The sequence below is a fragment of the Microcebus murinus genome, chromosome 2 (assembly GCF_040939455.1).
Source record: "Microcebus murinus isolate Inina chromosome 2, M.murinus_Inina_mat1.0, whole genome shotgun sequence".
Classification (NCBI taxonomy): Eukaryota; Metazoa; Chordata; class Mammalia; order Primates; family Cheirogaleidae; genus Microcebus; species Microcebus murinus.
The window spans coordinates 18,053,222-18,073,715 of NC_134105.1; the positions used below are offsets into that span (position 1 = coordinate 18,053,222).

The following is a 20,494-nucleotide window of genomic DNA, read 5'->3' on the forward strand; positions in this document are numbered from 1 at the left end:
AGGGGGACGCGGCTGGGGAGGGAGGAGCCAGCAGGGCCTCTTCTGGGCGGAGCCGGGCGCGGGCCGGGGGCTCGCGGTGGAGGCGGGGCCGGCGCTCCCGGCGCGGCGGGGGCGGGGGTCCGCGCAGGGAATGCCGCGCCGCGGGGGCTGGGGCGGGGCTTCGACGGCCCCGCCCCCGCGCAGGTAGCCAATGGGCGCGGCGGCGCCGGGTGACGGAGGGAGCCCAAGTGCTAGTGCCGCGGCGGCGGCGGACGGCCCAGCCCGAGCGCGAGGGGCTCGGGGGCCGCGGGGCGCAGGGGCGCAGAGCCGGGGACCCCGGGACCCGGGAGGCGGCGCAGCCGGGCAGCCGGAGGAGCGCGGGCGGTCCGGCGGCGGCGCGATGCCGCTCGCCCAGCTCAAGGAGCCCTGGCCGCTCATGGAGCTGGTGCCGCTGGACCCGGAGGTGAGTGAGCGGGGCGGGGGACAGGCGCCCGCGGCCGGCGAGCCCGGATCCCCACAGGGGCGGGGCGGCGCGCGGCGCTGCTGCGGCCCGGCGGGCGCCTGCGAGGGCGCGAGTGCCCTCCGATCTCTTGCCCACTGTCCGGCTCCACCCCCTGTGCCCCGGTGTGCGTGTGCGAGGGACAGTTCAGCCAGGCTCGAGTGTCTCGCGGCCATAGCCAAGAGAGGGGATCCTGTGGGGTTCTGGCTTGCTTCACCCCACACATCCAGGACGGGTCCTGGCATCTGTCGGGAGCTGTCGGAGCTTCCTCCTTTAGTGCATACAGGCCGGGCTTGGGCGCCAGATGTATGAAATTCTACCAGAGACAAGGGTCATGGGACCCCCCACACACACTTCTCCCAGTGCCTCCCGCAAGAGCTCCCCGCGTCTCAGCCGCTCCTGACCCTGGAAGGATTGCCCCCCTTGACCCCTGGCGGTTGTGGAATGTGGGATGGCACCGCCCCTCTAGGGCTGGTACGCCTGGTTTTCTCTGCCCTGAGGCTCTGAGGCTATGGCCAGAGGACAACCGTGTCCCCTACCCTAGGCTGTGGAGAGGGAGAGCCCTTAGACCTTGTGAAGATTATTGGCGGAGGGGATTTTGGTGCCTGCTTCCCTCCCTTCCTGTGTCCTCTCCCATAGGAAAGGCTGGGCTCTTGGGGAGTTTGGCCTCTGCCAGCCTAAACTCTCTAGACAACCAGCTCCCTCTCTCCCAGAAGCTGCTCCTGTCCTCTTTTGAGGGCTCTATGGTGCCAGGCCCTAAGCATGCAGAAGGCCAGCTCTTCCTGTGCCTTTTGACCCCCAGGGTCAAAGTCAAGCCCCAGAACCTGCAGGTCAAAAACTTCCCCCTTAGCCTCTTGCTGGGAAGGAGGCAGGTGATTCTCCCCTTCCAAGGGGGCTGTTGGGGGTGTGCAAGGAGGGCATGGAAGACCTCATTTGAGCCCAGGAGTCAAGGTGATTTTCTCCTGGCTTGTGCCTCTAGCCCCTGCCTAGGTCCCCTCCTCTGTCCTCTCTTAGCAAGGGCAGCCACCATGTGTCCTGCCTCTAAGGACTACAGATGGAGATCAGGGTGAGGACACGGGTCCTCAGTGCCCAGAGTGTGCTGCTCCTTTAAAGGGATGGCCGATACACTGGCTATTGGAGGGTGGGCGCGGCAGGATTAGGTAACCAACCTGAAGGCGCAATTCGGAGTAAATTGCTCTGGGATTCCTGCCATGGGGTTTTTACAGGCACTGCTAGGCTGCTCAGAGGTGCTCTCGCTGACTCACCCTCTGAGGTGAGGAACACTGCCCTCTGGAGCTCCTATGCCCCCCCCACTAGGACTGGGGGATAAGGGGCTGGGGGGTGCGCTCAGAGATGGATTCCTTTGCCCGGGCACGCCCCTGAGACCTAGGCCTCCCAAGGGGAAGGTAGAGTTGGGAGAGGCTGGGGAGAGACCTAACCTGCAGACTTGCCTTGGGTTATGCTAGGAGGGAGGCGAGATACCCAGGAACTTGAGTCCCAATTCCTGGTCCAGGGCACTTCCTGCTTCCGTTTAGGGAACCCTGAGGCCAGGGCCAGCTTCACCAGGGGACCAGGTTTAACTGGGAAACCCTCTCAGTTTTGAATACCTGAACTTTGTGGCAGGGGAAGACTGGAGTATTTCCCAGGTTGGTGGGGAGGGGGCAGTGATTTCCTCAGGAGCTTCACCCCAGAAGTGCTGTGTGACCTCAGCCAGTCCTCAGCTTGTCCGAGCCTCTGTATCTCCAGTGGGAAGGGCTAAATTCTAGCCTCTGCCTCCGGGGCCTGTGAAGGTGGAGAGCCCTGAGTACTGCTGCCTGACCCCCACCCCCATTCCTGGAGGTGCCCGGTGACTGGGTGTTATTGTTTGGGTAACAGGAGCTATGGGGCAGCCAGGGTGCGGGTTGGGCTGTTCTTACTGGAGAACAGGGCCTCGCTGTTCTTAGTCCAGGTGACATGTAAGTGATACAGCGTCCTGACCCACAGGTACCGGCACTGCTGCTGCAGGTAGCTCCTCACCAGGAAGGAGACAGGCAAGGGACTGACTGAGACATTTGGCAAAGGCCTGGGGTCTGGACTGCTGTGCCCTCTCATAATGCTGCCGAAAATGGGCCTCTGAGAGGCAGGGCCTGCCCAGGGTGTGGCCTAGGTTTTGGAAGTTTGGATGAGGATTCTGCCTAGGCCTTCCCCGGCTATGCTGAAAGCAGTAGTCTTGTCCCCAGGCCCAGTCCTGCCACATACAGAGCTTTACTATGTGCCACCCACTCCGATTCACCTATGTCACCCTTCTTTAATTCTCATACAACTTCTTCAGGTAGAGATTATTACCCCTATTTTCAGAGGGAACAACTGAACTCAGGAGAGGTGGCATATGATTTAATGTCAGAGCCAGGATTGGAACCCAGATCTCTTGCTGTCTTCTACCAAGTGGGAGAGGCTTAAGGATGGGGAATGGCTGGCATCACACTGGCACAGGTGGAAGGTACTCCAAGAGAGGCTCCGGATGTTGGCAGACTCTCCTCATCCCGCAGGGCCGTTGTCCAGTCTTTGCTGAGGGCTGGCAGTGCCAGCTAGCCTTGGCACCTAGCCCCCAGCCTCCAGCAGTGCATAGGGCTGCCAATGCTGGGCTCAGAACCCAGCTCCTGAGGCTGCTTCCTGCCTGCAGGGCACGTGCTGTCCTTCTCCATCTGCTGCCCAGCTTCACATGCTGCCCTGGGCCTCTCTTCCCACAACAGAGCTGCTTGGGTAGTAAGGAAAGATGCCTGTTGGAACCTATCTCTGACCCCTGGGAAGGGGGCCCTGGGCAGCTGTCCTCACGAGCAGTGCTTTGAGGAAGAGAGAGGGGAGAGGATCTCTATCCTCTAAGACAGCGGTCCCCAACCTTTTTGGCACTAGGGACTCTTTTCTTTTTTCTTTTTCTTTCTTTCCTTTTTTTTTTTCTTTGAGACAGAGTCTCACTCTGTTGCCTAGGCTAGAGTGCCGTGGCATCAGCCTAGCTTACAGCAACCTCAACCTCTCGGGTTTAGGTGGTCCTCCTGCCTTAGCCTCCTGAGTAGCTGGGACTACAGGCGTGCACCACCATGCCTGGCTAATTTTTTCTATTTTGAGTAGAGAACGAGGTCTTGATCTTGCTCAGGCTGGTCCCAAACTCTTGACCTCAACCAATCCTCCCACCTCAGCCTCCCAGAGTGCTAGGATTACAGGTATGAGCCATGAGCCACTGTTCCTGGCCCAGGGACTGTTTTCATGGAAGACAATTTTTCCACGGACTGGGCAAGGGGGTGATGGTTTCAGGATGATCCAAGTGCATTATATTATTATGCACTTTATTTCTATTATTATTACATTGTAATATCTAATGAAATAATACAGTTTATTATGGGTTGGGGGCCCCTGCTCTAAGAGGCCAAAGGGCTCTTTGGACAAGGTCGGTCCTTCATTCAGTCTTCTGTAAGGTGAGCATCACTGTCCCCATTCAGTCATTCATTTATTTATTCAGCACTTCTGTGACAAATACTATTCCAAGCAATAAGGTACAGCTGTTTTCAACAAGACAAACCTGCCCTCATGATACAGATGAGGAAATGGAGGCTTCAGAAAGTATTGTGATAGACCCAAGATCAGAGTGAGTGGCTGGCAGAGCTGGGATTAGTGCCTAGTGTCTTCATGGCTGCACAGCCATGTTCCTTCCACCCTCCATGCAGCAGTCAGGCCAAAGGGGCAGATGACCTCTGCCTTCCCAGGACCCAGGCTCCGAAGGGGAAGCTCACCTGTGGTCCTTCTTGTACTGTGCCCCTAGTCCTTTCTCCACGGCTGCCCCGTTTCCCTCTAGGGACCTGTGCATCAGCTCTTACAGGTATGGGGTTCTGTAAGGATGGCGCCCAGGCCAGAGACTCATCTCTGAGCGTCATCTGAAAAAATTAGAGTAATAGGACTTGCTCTGGCCCCCTGCTCTCTGCTGGATTGAATTTTCATTTGACAAACTACATGCTAGACCCTGGCCGGGTGCCACGGAGATGATAATAGACGAGCCATGGCTCCTTCCTGATTTAACCTGTGGCATGCTCAAGGCTATAGGGGGACCAAGGAGGGAGGAAAGAACTTGAAGCTGTGTGAACACAGGAGACATCTGAATTCAATCCTAAAGGAAGACCAGGAGTTTGCCAAAGTGACAAGGCAGGAAGGATTTTCTTGGAAGAGGAAGCCACCATGCGAACGCTTGGGGATATGAAACAAACTGTTCTGTTCAGGGTCTCAGGTTGTTCATTTTAGTTGAAAAATAGGGCCTAGTAATAAAAATGGCTATTGTTTGTAGGCCAGTTTACATGCCAAATGTATGTATTTATAGGCCTTAGGTCATTTGTTTCTTGCAAACCACCCAGTGACATTACTTTTATATGCATTTCACAGATGAGGAAACGAGGAAACTGAAGCCCTGAGAAATGAACTAACCTTCTCAGGGTCACACAAGTGGTAGAAGCCAGAATTTGAATCCACAAGGTCAGGTTCTAGAACCCACATTCTTTTTTTTTTAGAGACAAGGTCTGGCTCTGGCTCCCAGGCTGGAGTGCAGTGGTTCTCTCTCACTCTCATAGCTCACTGTAACCTGGAACTTCTGGGCTCAAGCAATCTTCCTGGCTCAGTCTCCCAAGTAGCTAGGACTATGCGTATATGCCACCACACCTGGCTTCAGAACCCCCATTACCTCCATTCTGTTTTTTGTTTGTTTGTTTGAGACAGAGTCTCGCTTTGTTGCCCAGGCTAGAGTGAGTGCCGTGGCATCAGCCTAGCTCACAGCAACCTCAAACTCCTGGGCTCAAGCAATCCTGCTGCCTCAGCCTCCCAAGTAGCTGGGACTACAGGCATGTGCCACCATGCCTGGCTAATTTTTTCTATATATATTAGTTGGCCAATTAATTTCTTTCTATTTATAGTAGAGACAGGGTCTCGCTCTTGCTCAGGCTGGTTTCGAACTCCTGACCTTGAGCAATCCACCCACCTCCGCCTTCCAGAGTGCTAGGATTACAGGTGTGAGCCACTGCTCCCACCCCACCCGGCCTGTTTGTTTTTTTCTTTTTATTTTTAGAGCCGGGACCTCACTCTTGCTCAGGCTGGTCTTAAACTCCTGACCTGAAGTGATCCTCACACCTTGGCCTCCCAAGTGCTAGGATTACAGGTGTGAGCCACCACACCTGACAAAACTTACATTTTTTTTTTTCTCTGTTGCCCAGGCTAAAGTGCCATGGCATCAGCCTAGCTTACAGCAACCTCAAACTCCTGGGCTCAAGCAATCCTCCTGCCTCAGCCTCCCAAGTAGCTGGCACTACAGGCATGCTCCACCATGCCCGGCTAATTTTTTCTATATATTTTAGTTGGCCAATTAATTTTTTTCTATTTATAGTAGAGATTGGGGTTTCACACTTGCTTAGGCTAGTCTCAAACTCCTGAGCTCCAACGATCCTCCTGCCTTGGCCTCCCAGAGTGCTAGGATTACAGAGGGAGCCACCACGCCTGGCAGAACTCACGTTCTTAATCACTGTGCTGGGCAGTTGGAGATGATGGCACTGAATTCTATGCTAAGGAGCCGGGACTATATGCTACAGGCAGTGGGGAGCCATGGAAGGGTTTGGTGCATAGAAGATCCTCAATAAATAGGGAGTGAGTGAGTGGGTGAGTGGATTTTAGGAAGGATGAGGGTTTGGAGTGGGGAAGGCTGCGTGGGGATGGGGCTGGTGGGTAGGCTGTGTTCATCTGTGGGAATTATGTCAAGAGTCTAGAATGCTGGGTGAAGTGGAACTCAACCTACAAATGCATCCCCTCCACTCAGGGCCCTGATGAATCGTCCCTCCTCCCCAGGCTGCTGAGAGATGGTAGTGTGTGTTTGTGTGTGTGTGGAGGGGCCTGCAGAACACTTGGCCCCTGGGGGGGGATTAGGGGCATTAAAGGAGATCAGGGGGCAGGATGTCCTGGGAGGGACAGGGGAAGGCTGCCCCAGGGGCAGGGAGATTATGTAATGGGTAGAGCACAGCTGTGCCTGCTGCTGCCAAGCAAGGCCACAGCTGCCCTGTGGACCCAGCTCCTGGCTCCAAAGTCCTGACCTGCCCTAGACTGGGTCTTCTTAGCCATTGGGAACCTCCTGCCTGCCTCCCCACACTCCTGCCATGCTAGGAGGGGTGCGGACAGCTCCTTGCAGCTTCCCAAGGCTCTTACAGGGTAGGTTACTCACCTCTGTCCCTGCAAAGAGTTCCCCTGGCTGGGGTGTGGGCTGCTCTTTGGCTGAGCTTTTTGACTACCTCCTGGGTTTGGGACCAGATTTTGAATCCCCACTTACCAGTTGTGTGACCTTAGATGCCATTACTAGATCTCTCTGAGCCTCAGTTTCCTCCTCTGCCAGATGGGGTCAGGGCTCCCAGGGCTGTCGTGAGGATTACGTGGTGCCACAGGTGTGAGGCACTGAGCCCAGTGCCTGGCATGTGGCAGGGGCTCGGAAGAGAGCAGCTGTTAGCACCAAGCCCTCCCGGATTCTCGTCTATTAGGAAGGGCAGGCCTGTGTGTAAATAGTCTCTGCAGTGTGACAAGTGGTACAATGAAGGAATGCAGGGGCCCAGTGGAGGCAGTGGTCATTCTGCCCTGCAAGGGCAGCGGAAGGGTCCCATAGTGGGGCAGAGCAAGGCAGCCACTTTCTCTGGGCTAGACTTCGTCTCCCTCTACCCTTGCAGCAACTCTGGGAGGTCCAGGTAACTACCCCATGTTACAGGTTGGAAACTGAGGTGATGCAGTTGATTAGTTTGTACAAGGTCACACAATTTGTCTCTAGTGGACCTGGGAGCCACACATGACCCTCTTCTCCCTGGGAGGAGGTGATATTTGAGCTGAATCTTCAAAGATGAGGTGTTTGCCAGGCAGAGAGCACTAGGGAAGAAATGTTGGCTCCTGGGAATGTTCTGCCTGAGTCGAAAGTACTTGGTACCTGCACCCTCACCATGAACATAGAGGTGGAGGGGACCCATCCAGAGCTTCTGCCTCTGAAGGCCTCCCTGGCTATTGGGATCAGCCAAGAGTAGGGGTGTCCCATGGAGTGTGTCTTTTTTTCCATGCTGGTAAGTTCTGACAACGCTCTCCAATCTCCCTTTTCTTTTCCAGAATGGACAGACCTCAGGGGAAGAAGCTGGACTTCAGCTATCCAAGGTGAGGACCAGAGCCGGCACTCTAGGCAGAGGACCATGGGCAATGCTATTTGCATGGCCTCGAAGGAGGGTGGACCCCAGCTTCGCGCCCCTTTGCCCAGCTCAGCTGTCCTCTGGTTCCAGCAAGTCCTCATGGCAACCCTGGGCATAGAAATTACTTGCTCTGGCTAGGCATGGTGGCTCATGCCTGTAATCCCAGCAGTTTGGGAGGCTGAGGCAGGAGAATCCCTTGAGGCCAGGAGTTAGAGACCAACCTGGGCAATATAGGGAGACCCCATCTCTAAAAAAAAAATTAGCTGGGTGTAGTGATGTGTGGGCCTACTCAGAAGGCTGAGGCAGGAGGATCCCTTGAGCCCAGGAGTTCAGGGTTACAATGAGTTATGATCATGTCACTGCACTCCAGCCTGGGTGATGGAGTGAGACCCTGTCTCAAAAAAAAAATCACTTGGCTCCAACCTTCCTGCTTTATAGGTGAGGGGCTGCAGCCCACAAGGGGTCAGTAGCAGAATCCAGGCTAGAACTCTGGTTACCGGTCACCCAGCCCAGGACACTTCTGTGGTTTATTTACTCACAAAGTTTGAGCTGGCTATAAGAAGCGATGGGAGAGACTCAGGCCGGCCCTGCTGCTCCTCCCCTTGGTAGAGCCTGGCCTGCTAAGGGCCTGGAAGCGTCTTGGCATGTGAGCTGGGAGGGTGGTGCTGTGGGGAACCCCATGGCCTCTCAGGTCTGACTGGGCCCAGTGCCTGGCATGTGCCACTCATGCCATTTCTCAGGACTCCTGCCTCCCAGCTGGAGACTTGTTCCCTCACCTCTGCTCTCTCTGCTTCTCCTGGGCTCCTTCCTGTAGCCCCTCAGCTCCTGTCACTGGTTTAGAGTGTTGCCAAAAGTGCCAAGTACTGGGTGACAGTTATGTGACCTTGAGTGGGTTCTTGTTCCCTGTCATCTCTATAGTTTGAAAGACCAACACTCCTTTCACAGGTCACAAGAGATGCTGGCTATGGAGGAAGCTAGGACTCTGGCGTTAGAGCAAACCTGGGTTCAAATCCTGGCTCCGCCTCCACCATTTGACCAGAAGCTCATCTCCCTTCTGAGTCTCAGTTTCCCCATCTGTAAGTTGGGGGAAGTAGTGCCTGTGTCACAGGAGTGATGTAAAGGACGATGAGGTAGTACCTGCCTGGTACACAGCAGCTCCTGCACCAGTGGCAGGAACGCCCTGGTGTGTGGTCAGCTCCACTTCCTGCCAGTAGCCCCACCTTCTAGGCCTGGCTCTGCCTGAACTCCACACCTGCCATAAACTTGACCTTTGAGTTGGATTCAGGGTTGGTCCTGATGTTTACCTTGACTCAGCTTCCTAAGATAAGGTATCTAAGCTGGTGGGTGGGGAAGGGTGAGAGAAGTAGCCTCCCCCGTCCTCTGCAACCTTGGGTCCTCAGAGGCTGGTCAGTAGAGTGAACTGGGCCCTTGGCTTAGCTCAGCCTGTGTGTGGAGAATACTCTTGCTGCCCAGTAACCAAACAAAGGGACTGTAGGTCCCCAGTGAAGAACCAGGATGTTCAGATCTCGGGGCTGAGGTTCTGGGGGCTGCAGAGGAGCTTGCAGCTTTTAGGGAGCTGGTGGTGAGCACAGCTTCTCCCCTTAAGAGCTAGAGGGGTTGACTGAGAGAGGGCAGGACCTTTACAGGCAGGTAACCTCCATTTGCTCCCAAGCCTATGACTCCTGCCCTAGAGCAGAAGGCCCTGGCCTGGGGTGGACCTGGAGGCAAGGCTGGAGATGGGTGGGACAAAGAGTCTTGGATGCCACATTAAGGAAGAGAAAGAGCTTAACCCATGCCTGGCACTATACCAGGAGCTTTGCCTTTGGTTCTTACTATAGTCTCAGAGACAAATTGTTACTATCCCCATTTTACAGATGAGAAAATTGAGGTTCAATGTTGCATAGCTGGTGGGTGATGAAGTCAAGTCCTGTTTGACCACAGAGCCCACATTCCTTATAGCCCAGGGAACCCCAAGTGCTGAAGAAGAGGAGCGTTGGGTTTCTGTGATCCCAAGCACTGCCAGTCTTGGGTACTGGCTCACCCATCTCTGTGGCCCCAGCCACCATTGTCCCTAATCCCCACTACTGGGCTTAATGCACCAGGGGGCGCTCACCCTGTGGTCAGGACCTCATCACTGTGCAGTGGGATGAGCGGGCAATGGGCCAGTTCATCCTTCATCACACATTCAGGGCACCCAGTTGTGTGGCGCTGGGGAGCCTTAAAATGCAGTCAACACCCACCCACCCTTTGGGAGCTCCGAGTCTTTGGGTGGAGGGTGGAGACAGGAGAGCCAGATGGTGGGTACTGTGATGGGGAAGGACATGGCCGTGGGCACACAGAACCTCCATTCTGCGCTAGGTCCTGTGCTGGCAGAATGTGAACCAGACACATGGTCACTGCTCTGTGTGCAGAGGAGGAAGAGTTGGAGTGGGCTCTGGGGCACTGGGCCACTTCTCTGTGGAGCTGGCATTTGGCTAGGCCTCAAAAGACAGGATTTTTGCAGCCAGAGAAAGAATTGTGCCTTCCAGGTGGAGAAGGGACAGAGAAGGGGACTCAGGCATCATGCATTCTGAGTTTGGAATCCTGCTCCTGTTTCTCATTTGCCTTGTAACCTTGGGAAAGTAACTTGCCCCTCTGAGGCTCAGATTCTTTTCCTGTAAAAGGAGAGTAGAGCCCACCTCTCAGGGCCACTGGAAGAGAGAATGTGATGGGTATAAATTAAAGTATATAGCACAATGTTGGTGTTTAATGCTTGTTTATTTTATTCATTTCAGGCAGAAAGGGGGATCTGAGTTTTAGCAGCAATAGTGTGGACAGCAGGTCCACAGTGAGAGCCCCCGGATCTTTAGCACCTGGGTGCTTCTGGCATCCTCAGGCACACTGGGGCTCCACTCACTCCCCTCCCTTCCTGGGAGGGGACTGGGCACCCCAGGCCCTCTCCCCTCAGCTGTCTCCGGAGCTGGACCCCTTTGAAGCGCCTGCAGGTCTATTTTGGGAGCTGAGCGTCCCCCCTCCCCTCCTCTCTTCCTGTTTATGAAACCCTGATCCCTCCTGGATCCCTCATGCTCCCCTGGCCAGAGCTTAGGCAGGATGTGACTATGGACTTCAGTGAGCCTCGGGCAGCCTCAGGTGTTGGGAGGAACTTCCCTTGGTCTGGCCAGAGCAGGCCAGCCCACCCTCCCAGCACCTGGGCCCTGTGGCCTGCCCAGGGGAGACCCTGAGCAGTAAGACTAACTAAACCAAGGGGAAATTCTGTTTGCCATGTCCCTCTGTCTCCATGGCCCATTTTGCTTCTAGAAAAAACCTGAGGGTGGAGCATGTAGTCTTTTTTTTTTTTTTTTTCACGTGCGTATGCATACACTTTATCCTCAGGACTGCAAAGTAAACACAAGTAGACAGGTGGTTTGAGCCTAGCAGGCAGTTTAGATGGACAGTGGAGCATGTAGTCTTAACCTTCATTTTATGGAGGAGGAAACTGAGGTTCAGACGGGGAAAGAGATTTGCAAGGGAACGTTCAGCTAGTGAGTAGCCAGTTCCTGACTTCCCACCTGCACTCCTGGCCTCAAGCGCCTTGCTCACGCTGGTCAGGGAGACACCTGGAGTGTCTTTTTTCCTCCTCTCTGCCTGGCCAACACCTGTTTTCATCCTCAGGGCCCAGCTGCACTGCCCTTCTCTGGAAGAGCTTTCCAGACCTCACCCCCTGGCAGACAGTCACCACATCTGGGCTTCCACAACACCTTGACTGCAGATGTCACAGGATAGTTGTGTTTTGTTATCATGAATTACTTTTCGGAGCTACCTGAGGACAAGGCCAGGGTCTGCCTTAGCACCTGTGCCTCCTAATGTCTGCTCCTGGCCTGGGACAGAGCAGGGGCCAGGAGAAGTAAGTGATGTCCGGAGGGGAGGCAGGCTGGCCAGCCTTTCAGGGACGGTGGTGATGAAATGCTTATGAGTGTAGGCTCTGGGAGCAAACAGACCTTGATTTTGTACTTGGCTGTCCCCCTTTCTAGGTATGTGGCCTTGGCAAGTCACTTTCTCTCTGAGTCTAGTTTTCTCATCTCTGAAATGGGGATGGCAATACCTCCCCTGGAGCTAAGACCTGGTGCCAAACAGACGCTGGCAGAATCCACTTCAGCAGAAGTTAAAGGAAAAAATGGCCAAGAGCATTAAATGCTCAGTAGGAGGCACAGGTCTCATCATCACACTGTGCTAGTCCTGACCTAGTGCCCAAGACCTGTCCCCACCCAAAGATGTCTGGGAGCTTTGGACCCCTCCTCACCTGCCCGGAGGCATGCTGGGAGATGCATCCGAGGACATATGTCCCACCAGAGGGGGCAGCACCTGGGAGGCCCTGCACATGCTGCCAGCTGGGGAAGGGGCTGTTGGTGTCTGTTAGGGCCAGGGATTGGCAGGTGGGCTCACTACAGCTGGCAGAGCAAGGCCCAGGGTGGGGACCTTAGGGGCCAGGGCTCTGGCTAGGGGGCTCTGGGCTTCTCCCAGCTGTTCTGTGAGAGGAAGTGAATAAAGAGGAAGTGCCTGTCGGGGGCTGGGGCAGGGACCAAGGGATGTGGGCTGGTGGCTGTCCTCCCCCCCCAGTCCTGCCACCAGAGGCCTCAGGCCCCACACACCCTTCAGCAAAGGCAGTTCTGAGACTGTTTCCTTCCTGTTGCCCCTTCTGGTACCCTGGTAGCCACAGAGGTTCTCCCTCTGCTTCTGAGGCTCCGGGCGTGTCAGGGGAGCTGGTGCTGGCTCCTCAGAGACCTTTGGGTTTCCCAGGGCTGCCCCAGCCTCCCAACCTCGGCCTGAGGAAGCTGGGGGGCACGGAGAGGCCGAGTCTAGGGAGGCCTCTTTCACAATCCCTGCAGCCAGGCCCCTGCAGAGACGCTGTCAGTGCCGGGAGCACTGAGGGGAAGTCTGTGTGCTTGGGGCGCGTTTCTCCATAGGGGATGTCTGTGGAAAGGGCTTCCGATCAGCAGCCTGAGTGCGCGTGTCAGTTCCTGGGGTGTGCTCCTGTGAGTGAGGGGGTGGGCCACGTGGGGGCTGGGCCTGGCCAACCCCTGCCCTCAAACCGCTGGCTCCTCCTCTTCCCAGGCCTCTCGGCTGCCTTCTTTTTTGTCTTTTTTTGAGACAGGGTCACTCTGTCACCTGGGCTAGAGTGTAGGAGCATTGTTATGGCTCACTGCAACCTCAAACTCCCAGACTCAAGTGATCTTCCCTCTCTGGGCTCCTTACGGTCATGAGCCACCACAACTGGTCACTTGCTACGGTGGCCTTCTGTCCCCTTGCCAACTCAGGGCTCTGGACTGGTGGGAGGCATCAAGGGCAGGGTGGGGTCTGGTGGTGCCTAGCCTGGGGGCTGCCTCTTCTGAGCAGGGGCAGTCAGACTGTGGCCTTGCTGACTTCTGCCCTGTGTTCCCCCTGCGGATGTTTTCGGGTACTGGGATGCCCCCTGTGTCACTTGGCCTCCTCGCCTTGTGACTTCTGTTTCTGTCTCCTCTCCTTTGGGTCAGAGGAGGGAGGAAGGGGTATACCCCAGCCCTCCCTGGGGTCATGGCTTGGGGTCTGCTTGTCCCCTCCTTAGCAGGGGAGCCTGGCCCACCTCTGTCCCTCCTCCCTGCAGAGGGGGAAGTGAGAAGGAGGGGGGACAAGGACCCTGCCTTCTGGGCCAGGAAGGCTAAGAAAAGCAGAAGTAAGAGTAGTAGCGGGGCCTCTGGCCACTGGCTTGGGCCCCACCATGCAGACCCCGGCAGATTTCCCCAGGGTTGAGAGAGACTCGGTCCTCTGTCCCAGAAAGGTGAGCAGAAGGGTGGCCTGCCTCCAGCAGTGTCTGTCACCATGACCCTGGGCAAGGAATGGGTTTGTCGGTGCCTCTGTCCCCTGGGGTTTCCGGGTGGCTGCCTCTGTCCCCAGGGAGTGTTCTCAGTCAGAAGCAGACAGAAGCGGTGGAGGCTCAGATCTCAGGGTGGGGTTGGCAGGGGCTGCTGTGTGGGCTTGGCCCACCTCAGCCCCTCTCTGAGCCAGGCTTCCTGCCTGTCCTACCAGAAGCTGATTAGCCACAGCTTTTTGGTTTTCTTGTGGGGTTGTTGTACACAGTCTCCTGTCTGTCAGGGAGGGCCCCCTAAAGATAGGGTGTGTCTCTGAGGGCTAAAACCTAGAGTGGGAAGTCCCAGGCTGACCCTAGTACCCAGGGAGAGGGTGGGCTTGGGTGGGCAGGAAGTGGCTCTGGCCGACTTACCTGCCCACCCTTTCCTGGCACTTAAGGCCTGTTGACCCCAAGCCAGGCAGTGACCAGGGGAGGTACTTGACTTCAGGTTGGCTCTGCCACTGGTTTGCTTTGAGCCTGGGTGAGTCATTGTCCTCTGGGCCTCAGTTTCCTATTCCTAAAATGGGGCTAACAGCTTTTAGGCTATTTGGATCAGAGTCAAAGCCATCAGATTACACTTGGGAGATGCCCCTGCAGGCCCTGGCACAGGAAGAAAATCCTAGGGAAATGGAAGACCTCATAGATGGGTCTGCCACAGATAGTGGACGGCTTTCCTGAGTGCTAGGGGTCTGTAGGCTGTGTCCCCTCATCTCTTTTCCCACCCCCAGGGACAGAAGTCTGCCATTAACCCTTTCCTGGGGATCCCTGCTGTGCTGCCTGCCTATGTGCCAGGTGTCAGACTCTATCTGCCCTGGCATCTGTCAGTCTGCTTGGGACTCCCTGACTCTGGCTGTCTCTGCTGCCTATCTGTCTCTGTCGTGGAGTTCCTGCCTCAGTCTCCACTTGATGAGTGCCTGTCTTCACTTGTTGGGGACATGTCACATGTTGGGTGCCTGTTGGGTGTATCCCCACCTGTCTCTGCCTGTTTGGTACATGTCCCCTTTTATCTGTGCCTGTCGAGTTTGTGTCCTCATCATCTCTGCCTGTTGGATACATGTCCCCATCAGTCCATGCCTGTTGGGTTCATGTCCTCCTTTGTCTCTGCCTGTCGAGTTTGTGTCCTCTTCTGTCCTCTGCCTGTTGGGTTCCTGCCCTCTTCTGTCACTACCTGTTGGATGTGTATGCCCATCTGCCTCGGCATGTTGGGTACAAGTCTCTGGCCCCCTCTGTGTTAGATATGAGTCCCCTCCTGCTTCCCCTTGTTGGGTACATGTCCCCATCTGTCTCTGCCTATTGGATATGTGTTGATTCCACCTCTGCCTGTTGGGTACGTACGTGTCTTTATCCATCCCTGCCTTTTGGGGATGCGTACCCTCCTGCCCCTGCCTGTTGGATGCCAGTCTTTATCTGTCTCCACCTGTTGGGTGCCTGCCTCTGCCTGTTGGGTGTCTCTCTTTATCTGCCTCTACATGGTGGCGGCTGTCTCTGCCCGTTGGGTACCTATCTACTCCGTAGCTGGGTTGACATGGGGCTTTCCCTATGCGGGCCCACAGGGAGGATGGGGGTAGCGGCCAGAGGGCAGCCCTTAGGCACTGGGGAGGGGGAGAAGAGAGAGGAAGGGAACGTGGTGAGGGTGTAGACCTAGAGCTAGGAAACCACAGGCCCTGAGTGATTGGCTGTCCTGGGCCGGGCCCAGCCCCCGCCCTTACCCTGCACATCCGCCTTGGGCCCAGCCACCTCCGCGGCAGCCCCGGAGGCTGCCTGCTCCTGCCATGGTGCCGTGGCCCTACTGGGCGGATGGAGCAGGATCCCAAGCCGCCCCGTCTGCGGCTCTGGGCCCTGCTCCCCTGGCTGCCCAGGAAGCAGCGGCCCAGGATCAGCCAGACCTCTCTGCCTGCCCCTCGCCCTGGCTCTGGCCCCCAGCGGGACTCGGTGAGTGTGCCTGGATGTCTGGTCCTGGCCTGTGTGTGGCCCTTGGAGCAGATGCCTGGGAGGCCAGTTTGGCCTAAGCTGGCTTTGGGCTCTCCTGGCCCAGGCCTGGCTCTGCTGAGTGACTGGACCCTGCCTAGACTTGCTTCCTGGGGAAGTAAGGAGTCACTTCAGGGCAATAGTGGCAGACTGGAGGGAGGGTAGAGGGTCCTAGAACACTGCGACCTGGCAAGGGCCTTCTAGTAGGCCTGTATGAGGGAAGTTTGGGTAGGTGGGCATGGAGTCTCTAGCCTTAACTCCGACACACTGGAAACTGACAGTGGGGGCATCCAGGTGACTCCTGGGTCTCTGCGCACTGCAGCCACATCCTACAGAACAGAGGGCTCCTCTCATCTCACCCTGACCAGGAACAAAGGCCCAGCTCTCCATCCCCATATGAGAGAAACCCTACTTCCTACTGTGGCAAAACCAAAGCAGAAGGGGGAGGGGAGCCCCACAGGCTGGACCTGGGGCAGGTGTCCGGGCCTCAGCCAGAGCCGGGAGTTGGCTCAGCCCGGCCATGCCTGGCCATCCCTTTGGGCCTGGCCAGGCCGGAGCAGCGGGAGCCAAAGAGGTGCTTCCTTGTCTGATGTGACCTTCCCAGCCTTTGAGGCCCTTCGATGCCAGTGAACCTGGACGCTGGCCCTGTCAGGGCTGTTGTCTGTGGGCCTGCAGGCCTGTCTGAGGGGATTGGGTGGGGGGATATGTCCCCTGAGTCCCTGGTCAGGGCCACTGTGCCCATAGCTGTGTCCCTCCATCAGGATGAGGGCGTCCTCAAGGAGATCGCCATCACGCACCACGTCAAGGCCGGTGCCGAGAAGGCGGATCCATCCCACTTCGAGCTCCTCAAGGTTCTGGGCCAGGGATCCTTTGGCAAAGTGAGTCGTGCACCTACGGCTGGGAGGGCAGCGCTGGTCATGTCAGAGGCAGGGGTCACCTTGGGGCCCACAGTATCAGCGGACAAGGATAAGAAGCCACTTTTGTACCCAGGAGAGCAGAAGGTCAACTTGGGGCCCTGGGAGGTTAGAGGTCGGCTGGGGACCTGGAGGCCAGGAGCTGGCAGCCTCAGCCCCTTCCCAGCTTCTTCCCTCTTTCCCCTCTGCTCTCTCAGGTCTTCCTGGTGCGGAAGGTCACCCGGCCCGATAGTGGGCACCTGTATGCCATGAAGGTGCTAAAGAAGGCGACCCTGAAAGGTGAGTGGGGTTCCTGCCTGCGTGGAGCGCAGGCTGAGCACTGGGCTGAGGGAGGCCGCCCGGACCTCAAGGGCTTGGTGAGGAGACAGCTCTGTCTTCAGGGGCACCTAGTTTGGAGGTGGAGAAAGAGGCCTATTCTCAGCCCCTCTGCCCTGACCCCAACCTCTCCCCTACTAAGCCAGGGACCAAGTGCCAGGGACTGTGGCTGTGAACGTCTGGAAGGAGGTAGTGGGGTGAGTGTAATGTGCTTGTGGGGGAAGAGGGAGCCCTCAGAGCCCAAGCTGGTCAGGCGGGCATTCTGACTGTCAGCAGAGTTGCTTCACGATGCTAGAAGAGTCTGAGGGTGACCTCTGTGGCCCTGAGCTCTGGGAAGAGAAGGGTGTGGGAGAAGAGGCAGACAGTCCAGGGGGGTAGCTGGCCCAGGTGAGAGAGGATGGGTCAAGGCAGCGCCATGGAGCTGGATGGCAGGGAGGTTCAGAGGGGGCCCCGAGCCAGGTCTAGAGTTCCAGGGCCTTACACAGGTGTGAGGATGGTTGGTGGTGGGCTTTGGGTTGGACACTGACTCTAACAGGGCTGGGAGCTAGTGCGGCCGCTGACCAGGGGAAGTCAGAGCCAAGCCCTGGCTGGGGGGATGTGAATGGGGGAACATAGGCAGTGTTGGCTTTAAGGATGTCACAGGTGGCTTTAGTGCCCTAAGGCCAGCCTGATGGTGGTGTGAGCTGTCCCTCAGGAGGGACGGTGGGAGCCACAGGGGGAGGAGAAAGGTGAAGACTTGGTCCCTGGTGTGAAGGGCTCACAGGCTGGGTAGGAGAGGCCAGACACGCCGTGGCAGTGCAGCACAGCCCATGCTGTGACTGGGGTGCGCGGGTGTCCGAGGGCCGGGGAGCCTCGGGCCGGGGGAGGTAGCCTCGGAGAGGGTAGGCTCAGAGGTCAGGGGACACCTAAGGAGTAGCCATGTGGGCTGTGCCTTGAAGGGTGAGTGAGGAGCTCTCCAGACCAAAAATGGTAGAGGAAGGGTCCCCTGGGAAGGAGGAACTGTTTGCCTGGGCAAGAGCGTAGGGGTGGTTTGAAAGTAGTTAACTCCAGTGTGGTCGCTGCTGTGTAGTGAGGGAAACACAAAACTGAAATGGAGGGTGAGAAGTGCTCTGAAGGGGAAGCCCTGGTGCTGCAGGAGCCCAGAGGCCCTCGCCCAGCTAGGGATGTTGGGAACCTTCCTGGAAGAGGTGAGGCCTGAACTGAGTCAAAGAACCTGCTGATGCCTGGCAACTTGTATTCTTTTTTTTTTTTTTTTTTAAAGTATGTGAGGGAGCTGGGCATGTGGCTCACAGCCAATCCTAGTACTCTGGGAAGCCAAGGCAGGAGGATCTCTTGGGGTCAGGAGTTTAAGACCAGCCTGAACAAGAGTGAGACCCCGTCTCTACCGAAAATAGAAAAAATTAGCCAAGTGCAATAAACACCTGTAGTCCCAGCTACTGAGGAGGCTGAGGCAGGAGGGTTGCTTGAACCCAGGAATTTGCAGTGAACTATGATGATACCACTTGCACTCTAGCCTGGGTGACAGAGCAATACCCTGTCTCAAAAAAAAAAAAAAAAAATGTGGGCTGGGCACCGTGGCTCATGCCTACAATCCTAGCACTCTGGGAGGCCGAGGCAGGTGGATCGTTTGAGCTCAGAAGTTTGAGACTAGCCTAAGCAAGATCGAGACCCCATATCTACTAAAAAATCGAAAGAAATTAGCTGGACAGCTAAAAATACATAGAAAAAATTAGCCGGGCATGGTGGCACATGCCTGTAGTCCCAGCTACTCGGGAGGCTGAGGCAAAAGGATCCCTTGCGCCTAGGAGTTTGAGGTTGCTGTGAGCTATGATGACGGCACTACACTCTAGCCTGGGCAACAGAGCGAGACTTTGTCTCAAAAAAAATGTGTGAGGGATGCCCACCTAGACCGTGAATTAGGAATTTAGGCCCAGGGAATCAGCTTCTCTCGCTCCCAGGAGGCTGTTCTCACCAGGCCCTGGACTAGAATTTGGGAATTTTGTGCCAGGAGAGGGGCTGGCGAAGACACAGGCGGAGGCACAGAGGCAAAGTCGGGGACCTGAGACTACAGGGCAGCGGGGCAGCGAGTTGCGCAGACTGGCTGGATTGAATGGCCCCTGGTGGGGTGTGGGGGAGACAGGGCCCATGAGATGGTCAGGGCACCGAGGCCCAGGCACTGCCATGAGGGCTGGGGACAGCGGGCAGGACACAGAGCCAGAAACAGACTGGGAAGGAAGGAGGGAATCTGAAAACTGAGTGTGCCTGAAACCCTGGGTGAGGGAGCTGCAGGAGCTCAGGCCTGGAGGGACGAGTGGGAAAGAGAGCCCTTAGCTGGGCCTTGCGAGTGGCTGTGCTGGGTGCCCAGACTCTCCGTGACTTCCCTTCTCCTCTGGCCAGTGCGTGACCGTGTTCGGACCAAGATGGAGAGAGACATCCTGGCTGACGTGAACCACCCGTTTGTGGTGAAGCTGCACTACGGTGAGATCGAGGCCCCACCTGAGCTCCTGCTCCATCCAGCCTTCGCCCTTGCCCGTGGTCTGCTGCCTTCGCTGCACGCTGTGCCCCTCCCACCTGCAGGCCCAGGGAGTCAGGCCTGGAGGGGCCCAGCTGACTCTGCCGTTGCTTTTCCCTTTTCCCCAGCCTTCCAGACCGAGGGCAAGCTCTATCTCATCCTGGACTTCCTGCGTGGTGGAGACCTCTTCACACGGCTCTCAAAAGAGGTGAGCTGAAATCCCACTGCCAGGGGGCCCCAGGATAGAGCTGGGGATAGGAAGAGGCCACCCTCCCAGGGAGAGGCCTTGTCCCATCCCCAGCTCCATCCTAGGGCCCTGTGAAGAACGTGTCCAGTGGCAGTGCCCTTGATGAGCTGAGGAGTTCTAGACCCTGGATCTGATGCCACCCTGGTTCTGGGGAGCTAAGAGCACCCCTCCCCTCTCCGCCTCCATTCTTCCAGGGCTGCCCTGGGCAGGCTGTGAGGACTGGGGAAAAGCCTGAAGCTGCCCAGAAAGCTGGAGACTCTAGCATTCCTGTCCCACGTGTTAACCAAAAGGATTTTGCACTGATTGAGAAGGATTTAAGACAGATATCAAAACTGGGACCATTAATATAATTCAAACTTTAAAGAGAACCAATCTTCTTTTTTAATTGTTAAAATATTATTTTAATGTTTGAATAGGTAATACATTTACATGATTCAAAAGAAAAATATTCATCGAGAAGTCTTCCTCCTCCCCCAGCCCCTCTCCCCATAGGTAAACATTTTTATTGGTTTCTTGTTAAACCTTCCCATGTTCCTTTTGCAAACAAACCTAATGTATGTTCTGAATCCCTACCCCCACTTTCTTACGTACAAAGTGCCATTCCGTATATACCCTGTTCGGTACCTTGCTTTTGTCAAGATTGCAGATCTTGGAGATTGTTCCCTGTCAGAACATGGAGAAGCTCCTTGTTCTAGTTTATGGCTGTGAAGCCCTTCATTAAGTGGGGAGACACTTTATTCCAATCTTCTCCTGGCCCCTTGGGCTGTTTCCCACCTTTTGCTGTTTCTGAACAATGCCACAACGAGTGACTTGTACATTAGTGACTTCTTAATTCAAACCTCTTTGTGGCAAGAAGGGTATATGGCCCTGGGGTCTCCAAGGGTCCTCTCAGGGTAGACCCTCAGGACAAGGACGCTGCTGACTGCCTAGTGCACCGGCTCCTGGGGAAGAGGTGGTCCCAGCTGAAGCTCCCCACCTGT

The 20,494-nt window shown here is 56.2% G+C and overlaps 1 protein-coding gene across 4 annotated transcripts in view; it reads left to right on the forward strand.

The window, feature by feature from the left end:
• The first annotated feature begins 224 nt into the window (after positions 1-224).
• RPS6KA1 (ribosomal protein S6 kinase A1) overlaps positions 225-20,494 on the forward strand; it is a 39,619-nt gene continuing 19,349 nt past the window's right edge. Inside the window, exons 1-6 of one of the 4 annotated variants that reach the window (XM_012750694.3) lie at positions 225-442; positions 7,619-7,663; positions 16,288-16,404; positions 16,638-16,719; positions 19,153-19,233; positions 19,396-19,475. In XM_012750694.3, coding sequence (XP_012606148.1) covers positions 380-442; positions 7,619-7,663; positions 16,288-16,404; positions 16,638-16,719; positions 19,153-19,233; positions 19,396-19,475 — 468 coding nt within the window. In that variant the 5' untranslated portion in view covers positions 225-379. Of the gene's footprint in view, positions 443-7,618; positions 7,664-13,355; positions 13,490-15,257; positions 15,491-16,287; positions 16,405-16,637; positions 16,720-19,152; positions 19,234-19,395; positions 19,476-20,494 lie in introns of those variants that run through there. The other 3 variants (XM_012750696.3, XM_012750693.3, XM_075995455.1) reach the window with 3 other exon arrangements.